The 24,287-nt window shown below is 55.6% G+C and overlaps 2 protein-coding genes across 42 annotated transcripts in view; both read left to right on the forward strand.

The window, feature by feature from the left end:
* RASGRP2 (RAS guanyl releasing protein 2) overlaps positions 1 to 7,566 on the forward strand; it is a 19,072-nt gene extending 11,506 nt beyond the window's left edge. For 10 of the 15 annotated variants that reach the window (XM_037741614.1, XM_037741621.1, XM_037741622.1 and 7 more), the window contains exons 13-17: positions 4,534 to 4,675; positions 4,931 to 4,967; positions 5,679 to 5,858; positions 7,115 to 7,182; positions 7,346 to 7,566. In XM_037741614.1, coding sequence (XP_037597542.1) covers positions 4,534 to 4,675; positions 4,931 to 4,967; positions 5,679 to 5,858; positions 7,115 to 7,176 — 421 coding nt within the window. In that variant the 3' untranslated portion in view covers positions 7,177 to 7,182; positions 7,346 to 7,566. The remainder of the gene's footprint in view (positions 1 to 4,533; positions 4,676 to 4,930; positions 4,968 to 5,678; positions 5,859 to 7,114; positions 7,183 to 7,345) is intronic. The other 5 variants (XM_037741615.1, XM_017537211.2, XM_017537212.2 and 2 more) reach the window with 1 other exon arrangement.
* Positions 7,567 to 11,165: 3,599 nt separating this feature from the next.
* The window catches only part of NRXN2 (neurexin 2), a 115,194-nt gene continuing 102,072 nt past the window's right edge, over positions 11,166 to 24,287 (forward strand). For 20 of the 27 annotated variants that reach the window (XM_017537219.2, XM_017537214.2, XM_017537230.2 and 17 more), the window contains exon 1: positions 20,793 to 21,537. In XM_017537219.2, coding sequence (XP_017392708.1) covers positions 20,808 to 21,537 — 730 coding nt within the window. In that variant the 5' untranslated portion in view covers positions 20,793 to 20,807. Of the gene's footprint in view, positions 11,384 to 20,563; positions 21,538 to 24,287 lie in introns of those variants that run through there. The other 7 variants (XM_017537217.2, XM_037741634.1, XM_017537231.2 and 4 more) reach the window with 1 other exon arrangement.

The raw sequence follows: 24,287 nt of genomic DNA on the forward strand, positions 1-24,287 counted from the left end.
AAAAAAAAAAAAAAAAAAAAAAAAAAAAAAAAAAAAAAAAAAAAAAAAAAAAAAAAAAAAAAGTGTGGGCAAGTGGAGCTCCTGGATAACTTGTTTTAATGAATAGATAAGAAAGGTTTGTAATTAGCAGCACCCACTTGCTTATCAGCAATTCATATTCGGACAATTTGGAAAAACAGCTGGTTGTCTGAAGTAGGTTAGACATGACCCCTGCAGCCATATTCATGCCCTATTTTTGCTAAGCAGACAAAACTCCATTCAAAATTTACTGTCCATCTCAGGTCGATTTATTTTTTAATGTTACCTGTATTTCAAAAATCTGTTGTTTTTTATTTGCTCATTACAGAAATCCATGGTAAAATAAAATGTAGGTAGTGAAATAAATTTATAGTGAACACAGTGTTTAAAGTAAGAAGTGAGAGTCCAGGCATGATGGCTCATGCGTGTAATCCTAGCACTTTGGGAGACTGAGGTCGGAGGATCGATTGAGGCCAGGAGTTCAAGCCCAGCCTAAACAACATAGGAAGACTCTGTCTCTACCAAAAATAATAATAGTAATAATTATTATTATTTCTGGGACAGAGTCTCACTCTGTCACTCAGGCTGGAGTGGCACAGTCTCAGCTCACTGCATGGAGATGGGTGGTACGTGCCTGTACTCAGGAGGCTGAGGCGGGAGGATCCCTTGAGCCCAGGAGGTTGAGGCTGCAGTGAGCTATGATCACACCACTGCACTTCAGCCTGGGTGGCTGAGTGAGACCACCCCATGAAAAAAACAAAAAAAAACAAAAGCAGGAAGAAGTGAAAGTTCCCTCTTTTCTGTCCCACTGGTAGAAGTTGCCATGATTAAACACTGAGAACAATATTAAGCTTGGCAGCATGTGGGTCTTTTTTCCCAGGCATGTGCACATTGATAGAGATTTTGTTTGTTTGGTGTCTGTTTCATGGACAAACAGGATTAGAGTATAAATCCAGTTCTGCTTGTGGCTTTTATCATAGCTGCTTTATTTCTTCTCCTAGAGTTTAGGCAGAGGTAGTTGAGTTCCATGTTATCTCCCTGGGTTGGTGGGTGGATGTTTACCTAGACCACTGAAAAGTGAGGATGACCTTTTGAGACCTTGGAGGCCTTGGCTTTATGCAGCAGCCTCAGCCTTAACACTACCTCCTGCAGGCCCCAGGCCCTGTGTGTGTGTGTGTGTGTGTGTGTGTGTGTGTGTGTGTGTGTGTTGGTGAGGGGGAAGCCCTGGTTGGGTGTTAAGACCTAGCATTGGTTCGGCAGGAGGGAGACCAACACCCACCCCAGGACCAGTCCCGGCTCACCGCTTCATTGTAAAGTCCCTCTTTGTTTCTGGAATTTGGGGGTTTTCATTTCTTTCTTATAAAATTACCTATGCATTTATAGCAATTGTTGATATATCTTCTTTTTTTTTTTCCGAGATGGAGTTTTGCCCTTGTTGCCCAGGCTGGAGTGTAATGGTGTGATCATGGCTCACCGCAACCTCCACCTCCTGGGTACAAGCAATTCTCCTGCCTCAGCGTCCTGAGTAGCTGGTATTACAGGCGTCCCCAACTATGCCCGGCTAATTTTTGTATTTTCAGTAGGGACAGGTTTCCACCATGTTGGTCAGGCTGGTCTCGATCTCCTGACCTCAGGTGATCCACCTGTCTTGGCCTCCTAAAGTACTGGGATTACAGGCGTGAGCCACCACGCCCGGCCTTTTGTTGATATATCTTTAACCAGTTTCTAGGTACTTGTAGTAGTGGGGTTTTCTTTTTTCTTTTCTTTTTTTAAAATCACCATCTTTTTTTTAAATTTTTTTGAGGCAGAGTCTCACTCTGTTGCTCAGGCTGAAGTACAGTGGCACTATCTCGACTCACTGCAACCACCGCCTCCCAGGTTCAAGCAATTCTCATGCCTCAGCCTCGCAAGTAGCTGAGATTATAGGCATGCACCACCACGCCCAGCTAATTTTTGTATTTTTAGTAGAGATGGGATTTCACCATGTTGACCAGGCTGGTCTCGAACTCCTAACCTCACCTCAGGTGACCCACCCACCTCTGCCTCCCAAAGTGCTGGGATTAGAGGCATGAGCCACCACGCCCAGGCTAAAAACCATCTTGACAGAACTACATGCCTCTTTTTTTTTTTTTGTCTACGTTCTTGTTTTCCACTTAACCCTTGATCACGGATATCTTTCCATGTGGATTAATGTAGAACTACCTCATTCATTAGAACAGCCGGAGTATTCCACTGTGTGGCTAGACTATCACTGACCTAACCATCCTCCTGCCGATGCACATGTAGACTCTTCCAGCTTTTCACTACGATTATACGCCAGGCTGCCGTGAACATCCTTTTACTGACCCACTCAGGCCAGTATTTCTGTAGGAGAAATTCCTAGAAGTGGGATAATTGGATCAAAAGATATGCACATTCTAAATTAGGAGAGAGACTGCCAAACTGACCTCAGACAAGGTTGTACCAGTTTGCACCCCCATCAGCAGCGTACAAGTGCCTGCTTCCCAACTTCCTCGCCAACAGTGGATGCTATAAAAAGCTTCACAATTTTGCCAGTCTCCCTGGCAAATGGTATCTTGGTTAAATTTGCATTTCTTTAATACTAATGGGGGTAGGGTATCTTTTCATATGTTTATTGGCCATTTATTTCTTCTGTCAATTGCCTGTTCAGATTCCTTGTCCATTATTCTACTGGTTTGTTGGTCTTTTTCTCATTGATTTTTAGAATCCCTGTTAATGGATGTTAACCCTTTGCTGTTGAATGTGTTTGCAAATATTTTCTCCTTGTCTGTCATTTATGTTCTTTTTCCACATAAAATTGAAAAACTTTTGTGTGTGCAATATGTCAGTCTTTTCCTTTATGGCTTCTCAGATTTGTGTTCACTGTAGAAGGGCCCTCAGTCCCTCAAGATTATACAATTATTATCTTATTTTTCTTTCTTTCTTTCTTTTTTTTTTTTTGAGACAGGGTCTCTCACTTGTGTCACCCAGGCTGGAGCACAGTGGCATGATCTTGGCTCGTAACAACCTCCACCTCTCAGGTTCAAGCAATTCTCGTGCCTCAGCTTCACGAGCAGTAACTGGATTATAGACATGCGTCACCACGCCTGGCTAATTTTTGTATTTTTAGTAGAGATGGGGTTTTGCCATGTTGGCCAGACTGGTCTCAAGCTCCTGACCTCAAGTGATCTGACTGCCTCCCAAAATGCTGGGATTACAGGTGTGAGCCACTGTGGCCGGCCTGTCTTATATCTTTTCAGATAATTTTGTAATTTTATTTTTTACATGAGTGTTTGTATAAAGTCCAGTGAGAATTTAGTTTTCATGCACAGTGTGAGGGAAGAATGTAGGCTTATATATTTTTCATTTTTTTTTTTTTTTTCTCTTCTTGCTCTGTGGCCCAGGCTGGAGTATAGTAGTGAGATCCTGGCTCAGTGTAAGCTCCACTTCCTGAGTTCAACCATTCTCCTGCCTCAGCCTCCTGAGTAGCTGGGATTACAGGCGCCCGCCATCATGCCCGGCTAATTTTGTTTTGTTTTTAGTAGAGATGGGATTTCACCATATTGTCCAGGCTGGTCTCAAACTCCTGACCTCGTGATCAGCCCACCTCAGCCTCCTGAAGTGCTGGGATTATAGGCGTGAGCCACTGTGCCCCGCCCTATATTTTTTTCTAAATGGCAGTTATCCCAATGCTCCCTCGATTTGGAGGACCACCTGGATTATACATTATGAGCCCCCTCATACAGCAGGTGGCAGTGTCAAACGAGGGCCAGTCGACGGGAAATGGCACCTGGTGGTTGAGGACCTTGCTGTCTGTGCGGACACTGTTGTAAGCACTTGACGTGCATTATCTAATTTAATCCTCACAAAAATCCTATGAAACGTAGGAAAGATCATTACGCCCATTCATAGATAAGGAAACGGCGGCATAGGGAGACGACCCAGCTGCGGGTCAAGAGGCAGGGAAGCAGAGCTGCTATTAGAACCAAGGTCTGTGTCTACAATACATGCTCATTCTTTCCCTAAAATGTATTCATAGGTGAAGAGGGGCTTCTGCGGAAAGCCCTGGGCTATGTGGGAAACCCTGGATTTACAGGGCTCCTGCCAGCACGACGATGCAAGAGTGAACGGGGTGCGCGTTCTCCCAATCTCCCCTGGTCTCAGAACTCGTTAGAGCTCGGGGCTCCCGACTGGTGTTGCACAGTACACTTTGGGAGCCCGAGACTGATGGTTCCATGGAAAGTACACAGTCCTTTTAGTTTATATACCAAGTGTGAAGTGGGCAGGGCAGGCCACTCTCCTGAGAAGGAAAAGGGACAGGTCCAAGACCACACACTGGTTAGCGGCAGTTCCCACATCTGCCTGACCTCCTGGTACTCTGCCTCAGGAGTCCAAAATCAGGAGTTCCATGATGACCTTTGATTTGGTAGGGGGTTTCCCAGTGGGAAGGGTTAGGCCAGCGGTGGGCGGTCCTGGGGAGGACCCGAGCTGAGGCGACCCCCCAACCCTCCACAGGGATGGCTGCATCAGCAGGGAGGAGATGGTCTCCTACTTCCTGCGCTCCAGCTCTGTGCTGGGGGGCCGCATGGGCTTCGTACACAACTTCCAGGAGAGCAACTCTTTGCGCCCAGTAGCCTGCCGCCACTGCAAAGCCCTGGTGAGCGCCCCTTTCCCGACTCACTGCCCAAGCCACGCCCCTGCAGACCCGGCCCCGCCCTCCCTTCTAGCCCCGCCTCTGCGGGAGCCTTTCTCAACCCAGGCAAACATGGTTAATTCCACCTCCCTCTCCTCCTGCTGTTCTGCCCCTGGCCCTGAGGCGGGCCCTAAAGCCCCAGTCCCACCCTCAAGAAGGAAGAAGTAGAGTCATCACCTCCAAATCCGTTCTCCCACCACGGCCCCTCCTCTATTGCAGATCCTGGGCATCTACAAGCAGGGCCTCAAATGCCGAGGTGAGATGGAATGACTGGCAGGGCTGCTGGGCAGTGTTGTTGTTGTTGTTGTTTTTTTTTTGGGAGAGTTACTATTTTGGTGGGGCAATTGATTAGGAGTGAAGTACCTTAAAATCAGAGGCACATGGCTGGGCATGGTGGCTCACGCCTGTAATCCCAGCACTTTGGGAGGTCGAGGTGGGCGATCATCTGAGGTCAGGAGTTTGAGACCAGCCTGGCCAACATGGTGAAACCCCATCTCTACTAAAAATACAAAAATTAGCTGGGTGTGGTGGTAGGCACCTGTCATCCTAGCTACTTGGGAGGCTGAGGCAGGAGAATTGCTTGAACCTGGGAGGCAGAGATTGCAGTGAGCTAAGATCGCACCATTGCACTCTAGCCTGGGGTACAAGAGTGAGACTTTGTCTCAAACAAACAAACAAAAACAGAACACAAAACCCACAAAATCAGAGGTGCAAGATTATTGATGTGAAAGGAGTGGCCTTTAAGAGGCCATTTATTTTGGTGAGGCAGCTACCCAGGAAGAGAGAACCTAGGATGGGAGAGGGCATAGACTTTCGAGAATGAGAACACTTTGGAAGGAGACTCTTATTCTGGTGGGGCAGCTGCTCAGGAACAAAGGTCCCTGGGGAGGGGTGCAAGCCTGTGGGATGGGATGGAGGGCTTTCTGACCAATGGCCCTGACTGGGCTCTCCATTTGCCCTCCCCCAGCCTGTGGTGTGAACTGCCACAAGCAGTGCAAGGATCGCCTGTCAGTGGAGTGTCGGCGCAGGGCCCAGAGTGTGAGCCTGGAGGGGTCTGCACCCTCACCCTCACCCACACACAGCCACCATCACCGCGCCTTCAGCTTCTCCCTTCCCCGCCCTGGCAGGCGAGGCTCTAGGCCTCCAGGTAAGAGGGAGTCATCTGCACCCTGTGGAGGGAGGGATGCAGGGCCGTTGTGGCAGAGTATTAACTGATGCAGGATGGAAGCCATTCCAAAGTGCATAATTCTCTTTTCTTGGTGGGACAATAAAGAAGGGACAGGTAAGGGTGCCAGAAAGTGGCCAGGGAGCCCTGGATCTTCCAGGCTGAGGTGAGAGACCCTAATTTTTTTTTTTTTTTGAGATGGGGTTTCACCATGTTAATCAGGCTGGTCTCGAACTCCTGACCTCAGGTGATCCACCTGTCTCAGCCTCCCAAAGTGCTGGGATTACAGGTGTGAGCCACTGCGCCCAGCCAAGACCCTAATTTATAAAGAGGTATAAAAGTGAAAGAGGCTTCAAGATTCTAGTTACAGCCTTATTTTGTTGGTGTGATTAACAAAGGATTGGAGAAGGTGTTATGTGAGCCATTGGCTTGCCTTTCCCTTTTTCCGCTGCTCGGGAGGCTCTTCTGAGAAAAGATCCCGTGCCCTGATAATGCCCTGGAGGCTCTCTTGGGGTTTTTGGTGGTTTTAGGTCAGTTTGCTGAATGGCAATTGGCCAAATGACTATTTTGCTGAGAACACTCTGAACAACTTATGTTAAACTAGGGTCTAAGGTAGTTGACCACAACCGTTTGGGTTGGCATAAGTCCTCAAAAAACAGAGGCAGGCACAAGGCATACATCCTCAAAAATAGAAAAGATAAATCCATTTGCATTGAGCCTTCCAGAAGTGCTGGGGTCTAAAATGTAAAATACACACAAAATTGATATTTAAGCAAACAGTGCTGACAAATCTGTGGTTGTGAAAAAGCTGTGGCAAAACGAAAACATAGAAAAAAAGCCTCAAAAACTGGGCTGAGGCTGGGTAGGGTGGCTCATTCCTGTAATCCAGCACTTTGGGAGGCGGAAGTGAGTGGATCACCTGAGGTCAGGAGTTCGAGACCAGTCTGGCCAACATGGCAAAACCTTGTCTCTTCTAAAAATACAAAGGAGATCGCTTGAACCTGGGAGGTGGAGGTTGCAGTGAGCCGAGATCGCACCACTGCACTCCAGCCTGTGCGACAACAGCAAGACTCTATCTCAAAAAAAAAAAAAAAATATTGGCCATTAGGTCATGCAGGGAATTGATTTTTGGTGGATGGGTCTGCTACCGGCATGATGTAGATGCCTCTGTGGAGAGGAAAAGGGTTGCTAAAGTCCCAGGGACCTGGGAGTGTATTCTGCAGCAATCCCCCTCCCAGCAGAGATCCGTGAGGAGGAAGTACAGACGGTGGAGGACGGGGTGTTTGACATCCACTTGTAATAGATGGTGAGTCCTCCCACAGCTGGCACCAGAGCTCCCCACTGAGGGCCGGGGTGGGGGTGGGGAGTATCAGGGAAATGGGCGCTCTATCCAAATGCCCCAAGCCAGGTGGGCTTCTACCTTGTTGTTGGAGGGGCATCTTCCTCACAACCTGTTTTTCTCTTCCCAGCTGTGATTGGATCAAGGACTCATTCCTGCCTGAGAGAAAAGACTTCAACCAGAGCAGGGAGCCTGGGGGTGTTGGGGCAGGAGGCTGGGGCTGGGGGTGGGATTTGAGGGTGGCATGCAGCTGAGGGCAGGGCCAGGGCTGGCGTCCCTAGGGTTGTACAGACTCATGTGAATATTTGTATTTTCCAGATGGAATAAAAAGGCCCATGTAATTAACCTCCACCATCAGTGCCTAGAATCCCGGGGTGGGAGTGGGGGGTGCTGTACTTTACAGGATGATAATCTTGGGAGCTAGAACTTTGTAATCAGAGAAACTTGGGAGGTCTAGAATCTCATGTGTCTGGAATCTTGGAGGAAAGAATCTTAGAAGCAGAAAACCTTGGAACAGAATCTTGGGGACGGTCTAGGATCTTGAGGAGGCCAGTTCTTGGACATCTAAAATTTGAAACTAGCAGGTCTTTGCACCTGAATTGCAGGGCCCAGTGGTCATGCATACCCAAAGCCTTCAGCCCACGGCCAAAATCCTCTTGCTGGACAGGGGGCCTTTCAGCCCCTGCTTCGACACTTCCAGCAACAGAGCCCTCACTGCAGGAATCGTGGGCAGGAAAGGGGCAGGGCAGAGTTGCTGCCTGTGAGGGAAGGGAGGGAGGGCCCTGGGCAGTCCAAGGGAGGGCCCTGGTGCTGCTGCCAGCCGGAAGGACAGTGACTTCCAGAGGAAATGCATATTGATCCTGCCCTCAGCCTCCGGTGGCGGCCTCTCCCAATCCAGCTCTTCCCTCCTAAGCCTGCAGCATGGAGGTTTTGGGGGGGTCACTGCTATCTGAAGAAGCCTAAGGCTACTTCTGAGTCTGGTCTGGCAGTTTACTAAAGGTTCTGAACCTGGGCCGGGGTGCCCCTGGGGTCAGGAGATTCCAGACAGCAGTCCTGACAATGAGAGCTACCTCCCCAGTCCCCCAAACTGGGAGGTGTCCTGCAGCAGCTGTGGGATTGTACTGGGGGTGGAGACTTGAGCACCTTTAACTCCAGAGCACAGTATCTTTGGGCCTGTCAGTGGCCTCAGTTCCCCCATGAATGCCCTGGCCCTCCAACCCCAGGGTTTCCCCACATCACACCCATCCCTGCTGTGAGGCCCCACTCCCCCCAGCCAATTCTTTATTTTGGGCCACTCCCTTCTTCCCAGTCATCTCTCTCCTGAAGGCCTAGCCCATGTTGGGCCCCCCAGCCCTCTCTCTGCATTGGGTGCCCCCCGCCCCTCCTTCTGTCCTCAGCCCCCTCCGCCCTTCCCCCTATTGAGGCTGTAATATCCGTTTCACGATTTGGGGGCTGAGTTGCTATAACAACAGACGGCGATTGTGTTGTGAAGAGCAGCTCGCTCCTGTGCCGCCTGCCTCCTGCACTGCCTCCATCCCTGCAGCCCAGCTGGCTCCTCTCCTCACCACTCTCCAGTCCCAGTCTGGCCTCTTCCTCTGTGTGTGTGTGTGTGTGTGTGTGTGTGTGTGTGTGTGTTTGTATGTCCAGGTCTGCCCCAACTGGGATGTGATGTGTACCTGTCTTTTCATGGTTGCATGTGTCTGAATTTGGTGTCTAGGCTTCGAGTTGTGTGTGCCTGTGTGCATGTGTGTGCATGGACATGCATGCTGTATTTGCTGTGTTCCCCTCCCCCATGTGTCCCCACTGGCCTGTGCACACAGGAGAAGGGCATGTGCTTAGCACATCACTCAAGTGTCCACATTGAGTGGGTGCCTGTGTGTGGGGGGTGTGTCTTGAAGTGGCAGGTCCCAAATGCTTAGGCAGTATGAACCTTGGACCTTGCAGAGAGATAGAGAGATGTCCCTGTAGGCAGGAGGGGCAGGGAGGTGCAGCAGCTGCCCGGTGACCTTTTCTGCCCTTGATGGGCAAAGCTGGGGGTGGGGACAGGAGACAAGTGCTCATCCTTACCTCCCTACCTGCCCAGCCTCCTCTGTAAGGGTCTGAGTCTGTCTCTGTGAGCCATTGCACCTGTCTGTCTATGCCCTGATGCTTGGGTGGACAAGATGTGTGTGTGTGTGTGTGTGTGTGTAGGCTGCAGGAAGAGGAACAGTAGAGGAGGGGCAGGAAAGTGGGCTGTGGGGTCAGAGAGGCCATTTCACAACCATAGGCCCTGACTCAGCAGTTCCATTCTGTGGCTCCTTCAGTGGCCTTGGTGGGGATGCTCTGAGGGTCTCTTCAAGGTCAGAGTGGGCCCTAAGCCTGGGACTTGGCTCAGGGATCACCCTTCTCGACTCTTAGGAAACACTCCTTGCAGCCTGGGTCCCCCTCTTACCTCTTCACAGGCTGGGGAAGGAGGTTCCCTCTGCCGGGGGTTGGGGGGTGGTTGGTGTCCACATGAATCCACTCAGTAACTGACCACTCTTCGCAAATTGCCTGGGTAAGGGTGCAGGATGACTGTGGGGAGGTCCTCTGGGTGCACCTGTTCTGGGCATGCATTTGCCTGGGTAGGTGCCTGTGTGTACAAGTGTGTGTTCTCGGGCAGTATGTGCCTCCTGTGGGTGCATGACCATGGCGTGGCATTTCTGCAGGTGTTCTTGTGTGTCTCTGGGAATGCCCAGTGTTCACAGATAGGTGTGCATGGCTGTGAACTCCCCGATGTGGATGCATTGGTGTTGAATGTGAGTGTTCTTGCACATTGCTCTGGCCAAGGAAGTGCCAACTACCACCAGCTGTGCAGATCACAGACCCTGCAACAGAAATCAGGGTCCTGGAGCGAGCTGGCAGAAGGGTCTGGCACGTGCGTGTGATACACACACACACACACACACTCTCTCTCTCTCACTGCCTCATTCAGCAGCCCAGTGACCAACCTTGTACATACACTAGGTATCAGGTGCACCATTTATTAGCAGAGTGAGTGAAGGGTGTCCCCCCAGCCCCCCATACTCATACACATGCACAGTGATGCATGTGCACTTACAGGAAAGACCTGTGCTCCCCAGCACCACTCTAACTCTGAAACTCGGTGGCTGCTGCCAAGTGCCCTCAGTCACCAGGCAAATGCAGCCGCAACGCCGCCCCCACACCCACTCTTACCCCTGCCCAGGTCTGCTCCAGGCAGAACTGGGAGTTTGGCCTCAAACTCTGGGATTCCCATGAGGCAGGACTGGGAAACCCCAAGTTCCTAGGGCTACCCCCACCCCATCTCTGCCTTTCCTTCCCCCACCGCCTCAGTCTTTATCCCAGCAAAGCCCCTCCCTCTTAAGTTTTGGGGACTCCAAGCCAGGGGCCATCCGGACGGTGGGAGGCGGGGGCCAGGCTGCCGGCTGGAAAAAGCCCCCAGCAGCCGTGGACCCACCGGATTCCCCTTCTCTAGGCTCCTCGCAGCCCGGGCCCGCCTCTGGGCGTAGCCAGCAGAGGGCGCTGCGGCCCAGGCCCCGCACCAGCCTGGCTCCCGCGGCACCCCGAGTAGGGGTCTCCCCTTCGGCTCGTCCCAGCCCCTGCGCGCAGGAGACCCGCTGGCCGTGGGGGGAGGGTGCGGGATCCAAGGCCCCGACCCAATGGGCGAGGGGCGAGGGTGCCTGTGTTCCCAGAAAAGACACTGAGGCCGGGTTGGGGGTCCGCCTGGTTGAGGGCCCGGGCGCCCGAGAACCTCGAGAGGCTGGGAGGAGCGCGGGTGCCGCGGGCCCGGGACTCCTGGGTCCCGCGCAGGGGAGGGAGTGGGGCTGTGGAGCTGCCGGACTGGCGGCTTATGCGCCCTTGCATTGGCTGCGCTGCTCGTCCGTCAGCGCAGCGTGGCCCAATGCGCACGTCTCGGGGGCGGGCACTGGTGCTGATGCTGCCGTCAGTCGGTGTTGCAGGGATGCGGCGGCGGGAGCAGCCGCCCTGACTCGCGGAGCATCCTCCTCTGAGAGGCACCGCGGCGGGGCAGGCGGGCGGGGACGCGGCGGGGAGTGAGAGAAGCGCGAGGCGGCAGACACCGCTAACGCCGGCTCTGCCACCCGCCGGAGACGGGGCGGCCCTGTGGCTCTGCTACCCACCCTGCAGCCCCTGACGCCCCGAGAACCAGGTACAGGAGGGGGTGCTGCGGCGGAGACGGGTGGGGGGCGGGAGCCGATCGGGGGAGGGGAGCGGATCGGAGGGGGCGGGGGAGGCAGGACAGATGAATTGGGGGGCGGGGGCGCCGCGCTGAGAGGGCTGGCCGGGTGACAGCGAGGAGGGAAAGCCGCTGGGGGCTTGGGGGTCGGAGGCTCCCTGTGGAAGGGGCACTAGCCCTGAGCTGGGGAGAATGGAGAGGGGTAGGAGGGAGGGTCGTTGGGGGAAGGGATGGGGAGAGAAGGAGGGGCATCCAGAGGACTGTGAGGGGGTTCTAAAGGGGGGCCCCCAGTCTGTGCTAGCCCCAGAGGCTGGAAGCAGTGCCGGGCAAGAGGGGCTCTTGTGTTCTGGAGGGTCTGCAGGGTAGAAACCAGCGAGGAACTGGGCTTCGTGGGAGGAGAGGAGAGGGGGCTGGAGAGGAGAGAGGAGAGAAGTGGAGAGGGAAGGAGAGGGGCCAGGCCAAGGGCTTCGTTCTGGGGGGACCCACTGAGGACCAGGCTTTCCTGGGGGATGGGAGCCAAGGGGAGAAGAGGTTATTGGGAGAGAGCAGAGGGGAATGAGCCAAGGTGCTCCAGGCAGAGATGGGTCTGTGCTGGTGGAGAGCTGAGAAAGATGGGGTCTGAGGGAGAGGAGCGGAAGCTTGCGGGGGAAGGCTGGGGGTGATGAGAGAGGGAGACTGGGAAATCAGTAGGAGGGGGCTTTTCTGGGGTGGGAATACCCTGGGGGCGGTGACAGGGTTCTGGTCAGAGAGTGCTGCAGGGGGAGAGGAAGCTGCAGGGCTCTGGGCTTTCTCCCCCACCCCTAAAGAGGAGGGGGTCATTTCTCATGTCCCAGCCTCCTCCCCCAGCTGAAGCAGCAGTCTTCCCTGGGGTTTTTGGGTTGGGGTATGAGCCCTTGAACCCTTGATGGGCGCTTGGGGGCACAATTGGCTTTAGGGTGCTGTTGTCTTCTTTACTCTTACCTCCCTTCTGGGTCTTGGGAGACAGCATTTGATGCCTCATTGAGCTAGCAAGGGCTGGGCTGGGAGGGGGCTTTTTCTTGGTGTCTGGAGGTGAAAGAGGAGGCTGCCCAGCTGGAATAATGAAATAGATTTTTAGGGGGTGGGTCTTGGGTCCCCAGTCCCTTGGCTGCCCTGGGGCTTCCAGACACCCCTGTTTTTGAATGTATGGGGGTGGGCTTCTATCCTCTTCCATTCATTCTTATCCTTCCTTCTTGTCCACCTTCCCAGTGTCTGGGTGTTCGTTTTGGGGGAGGGTGGACATTAGGGTCTTACTTTCTCTGTCTTCTGCCAGAGCAGGAGAAAGAAAGAAGGGAAAAAGGAGAAGAGGAGGGAGGTTTGCGGTCCACAAAGTGTGAGGCCTTCTATTTTGTGAGTGCTTCAGCCCCTCAGTCCCTAGCTCCTCCTGCTTCCAGGGATGGCTCCAGGAATGCCGGCATCTGAGGTGTGGCTGGATCTTTCAGGAGACAGGGGAGAAGGGTTTGGCTGGGAGGACTCTTCATTCGTGCTAGAGGAAGTGTTCTCAGACCCATCCTGCCCTCAGATCCACAGGGGTGGGCGAGATGGACCAACCAGCCATGGCTGCTGGGCAATTCTTTCCAAAAACCCAGGCCTCTCCTGGCGTCTTGGCCTGGGCTGAATCCATATGACAGTGGAGTTCTGAGAGGAGGGGCTGGGTGCTCCAGTGGCTGGTGGGGACAGTTCTTTCCTTCCAGGCTCAGTCACTACCCAGGTCCAGCTGCTCCCTCCTGCCTGCCCTTGCCAGTGACACAGACACTCTGACACTGATACACATGCTCGGTGGCACCCACCCAGACACACACCTACACAGGCACACACACCTGCATACACAATACACCTCCCGGCAGCATACCGCCCACACTTCCCACCCAGAGAGGTTGCTACCTCGTGCTTGCCTCCTTGAGACTTCCCCCAGGAGCCTTGCTGTCGTGTCCACAACACACATACACGGCCCCTACGTGCATCCAAGGGTGAGGGCACTGCTGGCCCCCATCCAACCACTCACCTCCCAGGCTTACAGCCATCGCAGGCACACCTGTGCTTCTTCCACATACACTTCAGTGCCTGCAACATGCTCTCTCCTCCTGGACACACCGTCCGTCCTCCGTCTACACAGCACATGTGCACATCCTCCCAGACACACCAGCCCCTACCCCCAGCAAGCTCATCCTGAAGTACCATGTGCATGTCTGTCAGGGTGCTGAGCACTTTGCCCCAGGCCTTTGTGTGTGTGCACACCAGCACACGTTTGCTAACACACTCTTTTTGCCCTGGTGCACCCCCAAACCTTTCTTCTATTTTCTCTCTCTCTCTTACTCTCTTATCTATGCACCTTCAGCCCAGGCCCTCCTATCCCTCCTGGCCACAACCATGACCCTTCCCAGTGGAGTCCAGGCCCCAGCCACTGCTGGCTTCCTGGGGGGTCTTCCCATTTCTAAGTGGCGCCATCCCCCAGCATCAATCCTCAGGCACAGGGGCACCCACACCTGCCTGTGCGCTGGAGACACTCTCCTTTCATTCGAAGCTCCCAAGCCCAGCCCCCACAGAGATGCCCCGAGAGAGTGTGTCCTCACATGCCACCCACCCTGCTGCTCCATCTGTTAGTACGGCTCCCCCGCCCCGCCCCAACCACACTGACTGGGCTGTGGGCTCTCGGAGGCTCATTCAACAAATAGTCCGATGCACACCTTCAGGCGTGGGTGTGGCACCTTCTTATCTTTTACGAAGCTGCTTCCCCACTGCCGCCACCATTGTTTGGGATGGTGGGGTGAGGGTGAGGCTGTATGGACTCCGCTGTGTTCCTCAGTGAGTCTCAGTGTCCTCACCTGTAAAATGGGATCCTCATCCCTATCTAATGGGGTGTTTTGAGGGCTCACTGAGAGGAGAGTGATGGGAATGATAGTAGTAACAAGCATATTTCTTGTGGACCTACTGTGTGGTTGGCCTGTGTGAAGCACTTTGTCTGATGTGTTTGTCAGGCACAGAGAAGGCCCCAGTGGACGGTCGCTATTTTTATTGTCATTATCCTAACCTTCCCTGCACACGCGGGCACACACACACACACACACACGCACATACACCTGTCATGGATACCTTTAGGAACATTCCCAGGCACCTTGTGCTTACTCACAAGGCCGCCCCTGGAAGTCATCTGTCCCCTTTGCATCACTGGGGTGCACCCGCCCAGGCTGCTGTGCCCCAGATGTGTACAGCATAGGTATGCTTGGTGCTTACCCCTCCCACTGCCCCCCATGCTCCCACGCACCCGTCCTCTGGCCCCCACTCCAAGTCATTCCACCGCACCTCCGTCCCCAGCCCACCCGCTTCCCCAGCTCCACCAGCCGGCAGCAGCCTTGTCCTGCGCACCCTGAGCTACCAGCTCCTGGGCCCAGCCTGCTCCATGCCTCTCTCTGTGACACAGAGAGCTGCTTGGGGACCCACAGACATGCCCACTCATGCCCAGCCCACCCTGGCACTGGACTCTGACTTATCTTTAGACCTGTTTGTTCCTCCTCCTGCCCTCTGAGTCAAGACAAGGTGCCTGGTAGAGTGGAGGAGGACACCAGGGCTTGGGATTAGACAGAACCAAATCTGAATCACAGTGCTAGCATTTACAATTTGTGGGACCTTGGGTGGGTCCCTTCTCCCGTTGGAGTGTCTGTTTCCTCATCTGTAAAAGGGGCAGTGATAATACTTATCTTGCCCTGGTGAGGATCAAAGGAATCACTAGGTGCTTGTAGTGCTGCCAACTGTAAAAGGCTGAGACGAGAAGTTTTAAAAATAATTATTAATATGACACACTGTTTTCACACATTAGTCTATGCCAGGCACTGTACTAAGTGCTTTATGTATGTTAATTCTAATTTTGCAACACTATTATTATCTCTATTTTATACATAAAGAAACTGAAGCACAGAGAGGCTGAGTAACTTACCAAAGGTCACACAGCTAGATAGGGGTAGAGCTGGCATTTGAACCCAGGCTTTGGAGCCAGTGCCGCTAACCAGTGCACTGTCTTGTTTTTGCTGCTGCTGAGGTGGTGGCTGGGTGTGGACAGGCATGGTGTCTTCCCTTGTTTTTGCTGGATCATCAGGGCTGGAAGGAAGGGGCAGGGAGGACAGGGAGGTAGGAACTGTTTACCATCTGCCAATCCTGCCTGGGGTTTCAGAGGGGAGAGGGGACCCTCCAAAAAACATTCTGCATCTGAAAAGGACCTCAGAGGTCAAGCAGTCTGCTGTCTCCTTCCATATGATCCAAAAGCCCCCCCATGCCGAGCATCTCTGAGCAGCAGTCATCCGGTCTCACCTCGAACACCTCCACAGACGGGGAACTCACCACCCCCTGAGGCAGCCTACTCCACTGTTGGATGCTTTAGATTGCCAGCAAGTTTCTCTTTAGCCTGAGCCAAAATCTCCCCCCTTTGCACGCACTTCTCCCACCTGTCCATGGGCTGCCTTCTGGGGCCACCAGAATGTGTGTAAACCCAGCTCTTCCTCCCTGGCGCCTGGAGGAGGCCCCTGCTGTCTCACTCCCAGCTGGCATGAGAGGATGCTGGCGTGAGGAGAGGAGAGCCAGAGGGAGGCTGGCATTCCCATGGCTGGAGGCGTGTGCATGGGCGTGTGTTTGTGTGTGTGGGTATTCACAGAGAGGGGGCTGTGTGGATATGGGAGAGGGCCCTGGCCAGAGGCTTTGCTCGTGTGGGCATGTACCACCTCACCCCAGAATTTGCATCCATTTGCATACTTGCCCCTGGTGGTGTGGGGCTGAGGCCTTTGGCCAGGCGGAAGGGCCCAGGTCTAGGTCAGCAAGTGCAATGGGAAGTGCCTGGAATGGAAGGCCAACGACCTTGGTTCTAGTCTTGCTTTTCTATGTAATCCCAGGCCAGTCACTGTCCCTCCCTGAGAATCAGTTTCCACATCAGGAAAAAAGGAGAAGATGAACCCCATGAGCTCTGAGGTCTCTGTCTCCAGTCCCAGGAGTGGGCTTTAGAGTGGGACACCTGAGAGAGCCGTGTCCCTGTGAAGGCCAGAACAGAGGAAGGTGAGCTCTGAGCCGCAGACACAGGTGTAAAAGAAATGCCTTGGAGCCAGCACAGTCTCTACCTGCACTGTGGCCTCAGGCAAGTGAACTCATTGTTTTGAGCTCAGCTTCCTAGTCTGTAAGCCTGAGTGACAAAAATACCTCCTAGAAGCTGAAGGATTGATAAGACAGTGCACATGGGGTCCAGCCTGGTGTCTGATGCTGAGGGATCCCAAAGCTGATAGCCCAGAGGCTTCAGTGGCACTGGCCTAGCCATGGGAAGATGAGGAGGAGGCTCTGGCCTAGGAGGACCCAGGAAGAGTTATTGGGAGAGGGTAATGTTGGGGAGTAGAGGCAGAAGTCCTGAGGGCAACTTAGCCACCCCTGGCCCCTCTCACTCCAGCTCTGGGCACCACTGGCCCAAGGCTGCTGAGTCTATCTGTGGGCGGGGGCAGCACTAGGGAGTTGACTGGGTGTGGAACCCCAGGATTACTCAGGAGGTCAGCTTCCCAGAGGTGCGGTGACTCTGGGCCAGCAGTGGCTGGCAGTATGCACTGCATTGACGTCAGTGAGCAGGCAGGTACCCCAGGGCCACTCTGGCAGTGTCCCTGCACTGGCAATGGGCAATGAAAGAAGAAAAGTGGGCCCGGGGGGCAGTACTTGGACGCTGTGGGTGCAGGGGACCTCCTCTGCACTGCATGAATCTGGGGAGGAGCTGTTGCCTTGTCCAACTCCAGGGGACACTGTTTACTTGATGTGGTTGTGTGAGGCAATGGCCCTGGCCTGCGGGGGAGAAGACCTCTGGAGAAAGGGTTGCTGCTGAGTTCCAGGAGCTGAGGAAGGATGATGGAGCATCCCAGGGCAGCAGGAGCCCCTGTGTTCTGGGAGAAGGTTGGGTTGGAGGCTGGGTCGGCAGCAGCTTGGGTCTGGGGTGGGGGAGGCACAGGGAGGGGAAAGGTGCGGGGGGGAACAGCATGTTTCCTGGACACTGGGTGGGGAAATGGAAAGGACCCAGGTGTCTGCCGGCTCACTCCTCCTGGGGCCATCTCTGCATTGCAAATGCAAAGCCACCCCAAGGGTCTGTGGGTCCCTAGGGAGAGAAGACTCAGGGAATGCTGGGGCTTCCTTCTGGTCTGCCCCGAAGTTCCTGTGCTCCCAGCAGCCTGGCTGGCCTGTGCTGCAGAGCTGTGGGCTGCAAGGAGAATGAGTAATGAGCCTTGAGGGGCTGCAGGCCCAGACCCTACTTCTGACCCTCCCTGGAGGCACTGCATCAGCCCAGCCTCTGCCCCTGAACAGGCTCACAGAAGCCTGTCTGCACTGCACCCCCTTCCACTCTCCCTCCGTAGGGGCCAGTATAGCCTCCCCATCCTGGACTCTCACACATTTTGCTCCCCTGTTCCTCCACCCAGATAACATTCCCTTTGGCTCTCAGGACCCAGTTGTCTGCCTTCCAGCCTCTGGCAGCCTCCCCACCATCTTTCACTCTATCTGTCCTCCCCCACTTCCTGCATAGAGGGAGACCCTGCCCCTAGCCTTTCTCACAGAACCCGTTTGCCATCTCCCTAGAGGGTGGTGGATATGACCATGGCAGGGGACTGGGCTGGGGGTGGGGCAGGGGAAAGAATCCCTCCTGTTGTGAGCTTGGGGGTGAGTGGACAGCAGCACGAAATCCTATTCCCTCCGCTAGCGGAAATCGATAGCTAATTAATTCCCTCCCCAAAATAGTGTCCGGAGGTGGGGGTGGGTGCTGGGAGAGCAGCAGACAGAGGCTAGGCCAGGCCAGACTGAGATGGAGACCCTAGCAGGGAGGGAGGGAAAGAGGGAGGCTGGTCACTATTCTGGCCATAGAGCTGTGCCTTTGCTGAGGGTCTCTGGCTACCCTTCTGGAGAAGAGGGGGAGCTTAGACCTTTCCCTCCCCTGATGCCTGAGGGGCCCGCTCCTCTGCCCTGGGCTGGGGATGTGTGTGTGGGGGGGGGGGGGGGTGAGGGCGTCAATCAGGCTGGGAGCAGGTGCTGCATTTAATTTGATTGGCTAATTAGCCTGAACATGTTAATTATCTCCATTACCCAATGAGGAGAGGCAGTGGCAAAGCTATATATAACCCAACAGTGTTTGTAAGGAGTGGGGGCTGTTTGCCTGGATCTCCTCCCCACTGCTCTGGCAGGGGCAGTCCCTGGAGGGGCACTGGGGCAGGACATTCAGGTCCCCATTGGAGCCTTGAAGGATTGGGAGGGCAGCAGTCTCAGGAGCAGAATGGCAGGACCCGAGGGCTGAGCTTTGCGGGCCTCTTGGAGATGAATCCCCCAGCGCTCCCGATGGCCTGCTGAAGCCTTTTCTGCCCCATCTTCCTCTGCACACGTGTCACTCTCCAGGCGCCCCCTCACTATGGTTTTTTAGGGGGTCCCTCGTTTCCTCCCACATAGCTCTTCAGCTCCTTGCTGCACCCTGGAACCTTCCCCTCCCGAAGCCAGCCCTCTCGTTGTCTTGTGGCTTCTCACCTACACCTGTGGCTGTCCTGTGTTTATCTATTTCCTCCCCACAGGCCAGGGCCATTGCCTCACACAACCACATCAAGGTCACACGGCAGGGCACCTGCCAACTGCCTGTGTGACCTTGGGCAAGTCCCCAGAGCTCTTTACCTGGGTTTCCCCAGTAGTTAATGAGAATAATGGGACTTCTCAGCCGGGCGAGGTGGCTCACGCCTGTAATCCTAGCACTTTGGGAGGCCGAGGTGGGTGGATCACCTGAGGTCAGGGGTTCAAGACCATCCTGGCCATCATGGAGAAATCCCATCTTTTAAAAAAATATATTAAAAAAAAAAAGAGAATAATGGGACTTCTCAGAGTGATTAAGTAAAATGACATTTGTAAAAATGCTCAGCACCAGGGCTCTGACAAATGCTGTTTGGATTTGGAATTTAATTTTCTCTGTCTTTTCTTTCATTTCTCCCCACTAGGCCACCTTTCTCCTCCATTACTCTTCCATCTCTGTCACTTTTCAGGCACTTCCTCTCCTTCCTCTTTCTCTCCTCCCCTGCTTCAGTCTTTCACTGTCTCTTCCTAAACATTAGTCCCAACCTGCTTCTCTCCCAGGCTTCTCCCCACCCCCTTCCCTCCCTCCCTCCCCAAAATAAAATCAATGCAATATTCAGGAGGGTTGTTGGATATAAATAATTACGACTTGGAGTTTAACGAGATGCAAATTCCCCTCCCCGGCGTGGGGTATAAATTGCTCTCTGACAGCCCGTTACAAGGGTAATCATTTCAGAAAGGCAATTTTATGCAAATGAGCCTGCCTGCCTCATGGTGGCTCCCCCAATCTTGGTGAGGGGGGTAGAGGGAACTGAGGAGTGAAGAGAGCCCAGGTAGTGGGGCCAGTCCTGAGGCTGAGGACTGGGAGCTGGAAGTTGAGGATGACAGACATTTAGCTTCAGAAAGGACCTGGGCTGGTGAGCATTGAGGCTGGCGTCTGGGAAAGGATGAGCGTGGTTTTGGGGGAACTAGAGACACAGAATTGGATGCCTGTGTCCCTGCTTGGATGGAGAGGGCTTGGGGTCTGGGTATCTGGGTCCTGGCTGGCTTCTCTCCCTTGTCCCCTTCCCAGTCTGGTTGCCCTGTGATACCATTGACGAATTGGCATTTAATTAATCCCAATGAATTATTTAGCAACTTCATTATCCAGTATGAAGAGCTGATGAGAGGAACCGTGGCTGGTGGTGGGAGCCAGGCCTAGAGGTTGGGCGGTTTGGAGAAGGGGCTGGGGTCACCAGGCGGAGCAGAGTTCCTAGGCCTCGCCCAAAGAGCTGGCCTTGGTCCTGACACCCGGGTCCTTTGAGAGGGTGAGGCCGCAGGCGGCTGGGTTGGGCTCCTACCGGGCTCGAACATGTCACCTCTCTGCTGTCCACATCTCGAACCACTGCTGCCCCTACTGCGTGCCATCTCTCCCAAATGCTGGCCCCCGGACTCCGTGTCTTTTGCCTCGGGACCCTCTCCAGGTCAGGGCCTCTCTAAGTTCTGCAGGGAAACAGTCGGGTGCCTGCTGGTATGATGGGGGAGCCCAGCACCGACGGCCCCTTGGAGCCCCTCATTAACCCCTTTCTCTCTGTTCTCCCGCAGGCATCCTTCCCCCCGCGTTCGTCGGAGCCCGCGGCGGGGGAGGGGCGCTGCCGCCGCCGCCCGAGGGAAGCCGGCGCCTGGGCCTCTGCGAGCCTCGCCCCGAAGCCGGGCTCATGGCACTGTGAGCCGGCGAGGTAGCCCCGCTGGTCGCGGGGAACGCCCGGCCCCCTCCCGCCCCATGCGCCCGCGGCTCTGAAGCCTGAGCGGGGGCCGGGGGCCGGGCGGGGCCGGGGCCGCCGGAGGTATGGCGCCCGGGAGCCGGTGGCGGCCGCCACCGCCGCCGCCACTGCTGCTGCTGCTGCTGGTGCTGGCGGCGCGCGCGGACGGCCTGGAGTTCGGCGGCGGCCCAGGGCAGTGGGCTCGCTACGCGCGCTGGGCGGGCGCGGCGAGCAGTGGCGAGCTCAGCTTCAGCCTGCGCACCAACGCCACGCGCGCGCTGCTGCTCTACCTGGACGACGGCGGCGACTGCGACTTCCTGGAGCTGCTGCTGGTGGACGGGCGCCTGCGGCTGCGCTTCACGCTCTCCTGCGCCGAGCCGGCCACGCTGCAGCTGGACACGCCGGTGGCCGATGACCGCTGGCACATGGTGCTGCTGACCCGCGACGCACGCCGGACGGCGCTGGCAGTGGACGGCGAGGCCCGCGCCGCCGAGGTGCGCTCCAAGCGGCGCGAGATGCAGGTGGCCAGCGACCTGTTCGTGGGCGGCATCCCGCCCGACGTGCGCCTCTCGGCGCTCACGCTGAGCACCGTCAAGTACGAGCCGCCCTTCCGCGGCCTCTTGGCCAACCTGAAGCTGGGCGAACGGCCCCCCGCGCTGCTGGGCAGCCAGGGCCTCCGCGGCGCCGCCGCCGACACGCTGTGCGCGCCCGCGCGCAACCCCTGCGCCAACGGCGGCCTCTGCACCGTGTTGGCCCCAGGCGAGGTGGGCTGCGACTGCAGCCACACGGGTTTCGGCGGCAAGTTCTGCAGCGAAGGTGAGCCCCAGGGAGCGGCCGCCGGCGCCCGGGCGCGGGAGTGACGTCCTGGGGCGCCCCTTGGGGGTCAGGGCTTGCGGGGGTGCCTGAGGCTGGGGGGCTAGGCGCGAGGTCTTGTGAGTGGGTGCGAGCGCGCCAGGGCGGCGGGGACGCGTGTCCGGGCGAGGGCGCGTGGGCTTGGCGGTGGGCGGGGCGAGCGGGCGTGGCTGGCGCGGGCGTGGTTAGCGTGAGTCCTGAGGCGACCTGTGGGCAGCCTGTGTGGTCAGGTTCTGAAGGGGCTGCTGAGAATGGGGCGCATGAAGCCCCGTGGGCCTGGTGGGTGAGGGACTGTGAGGCGCTGGTGAAGGTTTGTGGGTGAGGTCTGCGTGGACGGGGCCCATTAGAGGCAGTGGGCGGGGACCACGAGGCCCCTGAAGGACAGTGGGTGGGGCTATGAGACAGGGGGCGGGACCTCGTATGAGGCCGTGAGGGGCTGTGAGTGGGGCCAGCGTGGAAAGGCCAGTGTGGGCGGGTCCTACGAGACAGGAGGCGGGGCCCCGCGTGAGACCGTGAGTGGCTGAGTAGCGCCTGTGTGGAACGCCAGTGTGGGCGGGGCCTATGAGACAGGGGGCGGGACCGTGTGGCGGGGCCTTCGGAGAGGGGGCGTAGTCGGCAGTGGGCGGCGGTCTGTGAAGCTCCGCCAGCGAAGGGCGGGAAATGCAGCCTGGACAAGCGCAGAGGGATGAGGGCCTAGGTGTGAGGGCCTAGGTGTGAGGACGCTGAGCGTGAGGAGAAGGGCCCATGGTGATTCCGGGGCAGGCGAGGGAGAATGGGGATTGAGAGGCTGTGGGCAGGAAGCGACTGCATCTTCTTCACCACAGAATCCTCAGAGCGTCTCCGAGAGTAACGGGAAAGCGAGGGCGAGGGTGGCTGAGGCTTCTCAGGTTCCTGACGAGGAGTGGACAGTTTGCGTGAGGGGCGGAGATGGCGGATAAGTGTCTCCCGATGACAGACCGGGCATGGAGCCCCTGAGATTGGTGGGAGATTGGTGGGCTGGACAGGGCGGGGTGGGACCCGGGCTGTGGGGCTGAATGTGGAATGGCGCTTGGCAGGGAGGCTCGCCGGAGGGAGGGGTCCGGCCAGCACCCCCGGTGCCTGAGGCCGAGAGTCTGGCCAAGAGGGTGAAGTGGTGAAGTGCGGGCGGGGCCTGGGCTGAGCGGCCGGGGCGGGCTGTGGTGTCAGGGGCTGAGGGAAGGAGGGACTTGGAGGAGCCTCTTCCACTAGGGTCTGGTTGGGCGGTGGGGAGGGGGTCCCCCAGCGCGTCTCTCCGCCCGGCTTCCCTGTTTTTCCAGCCCGTGTGTGCCTCAGGCCTCTAGAAGCTGTGGGCCACTCCCCTAGTCCCTCTAGGCCACTCAGCGGTTGTGCGTGTGTGTGTCTGTCCTCCCAGAGGCAGAGGCTTTTGAGGGAGTGTGTGCATGTGCACGTGTGCGCCTGCGAAACGAACGTGGCCCAGGACTGCTTTGGGGATAGGTGTCCTGTGGCTGGTGCCTGTGGACAGCCGTGGGAGGGGCCCACCCTGCAGGTGAGGCCCTGGGTGTGGGAAGCCTGCACTTTGGAGAGTCGTTTGCCTGCGGATCTGTAGTTGTGATCGACAAATACATCCGAAAGGTCTGGGGATTGTTTTCATGGGGTAATCGGTACAAGGTTGTGGGATATGTCATCAGGAACTGTGCGTATTAAGTTAAGCTGACACCTTCTCACCCTTTCTCCAAGGAGTTCAGGTGTTTCCTAAACTGTGAAATTCTGTGTCTGTATGTTTGCCTGTGTGTAGAGGCCGGCAGTCTGGCATTGTGTATTTGCTGTGTGAATGGGTCTGTTTGAATAGCAGTGTTTGCAGACAGGAGCCTAGTGCCTAGTAGAGTGAGTAGTTCCCAGGCATGAGGGTGTCTGCTCATGTGCCTGTGTTTTAACGTGAGGCCTCAGTAAGGCAGCTGGAATGTATGAGGACTTTTTCTTTCCAGAACCTTAATTTGATCTGCTGGTTCCTCTGTCCTTCTCCCAAAACCTGCCTACGAGAACAGGATGAACCATCCCTCTCATTTGATGGAGGGAGAGTTCGAGCTTCGGGTGGTTAGGGTAACTGGTCCCTGGTCTCACTGTGGCTGAATTGGGCTTGGGTGTATGAAAAATGCAGCCAGAGGCACCTTGGTCAACCAGAGCCCTTGTATCCATTCTCTGAGAGGATTCACTGGCCAGAGGCTTCCAGGGAGCCAAACAAGATGCATGCTTCTGAATACGGGTTGTGTGGTTGTGTGTTTAAGGTGTGTTTGGGTAACTGTGTAAGAGGGATGGATGTGTGTATAATATGGCTTGGTGAATGTTTGTGTCAGCTGTGGTGAAGCTGTGAGAGATGGTCGAATATGTGTATCTGATGCATTTTATGTGCGCTTGCGCGTACACGTGTGTATGAGATTCATGTAAGAAAAGGGACCGTGAGCCAGGCGGAGTGGCTCACACCTGTAATCCCAGCACTTTGGGAGGCTGAAGCAGGCAGATCACTTGAGGTTAGGAGTTTGAGACCAGCCTGGCCAACATGGTGAAACCCTGTCTCTACTAAAAATACAAAAACCAGCCGGGCATGTTGGCACATGCCTGTAACTCCTGCTACTTGGGAAGCTGAAGCAGGAGAATCACTGGAACCTGGGAGGTGGAGGTTGTAGTGAGCTGAGATGGTGCCACTGCATTCCAGCCTGGGCAACAGAACAAGACTC

This window comes from Cebus imitator, unplaced genomic scaffold (genome assembly GCF_001604975.1).
Source record: "Cebus imitator isolate Cc_AM_T3 unplaced genomic scaffold, Cebus_imitator-1.0 Scaffold102, whole genome shotgun sequence".
Classification (NCBI taxonomy): Eukaryota; Metazoa; Chordata; class Mammalia; order Primates; family Cebidae; genus Cebus; species Cebus imitator.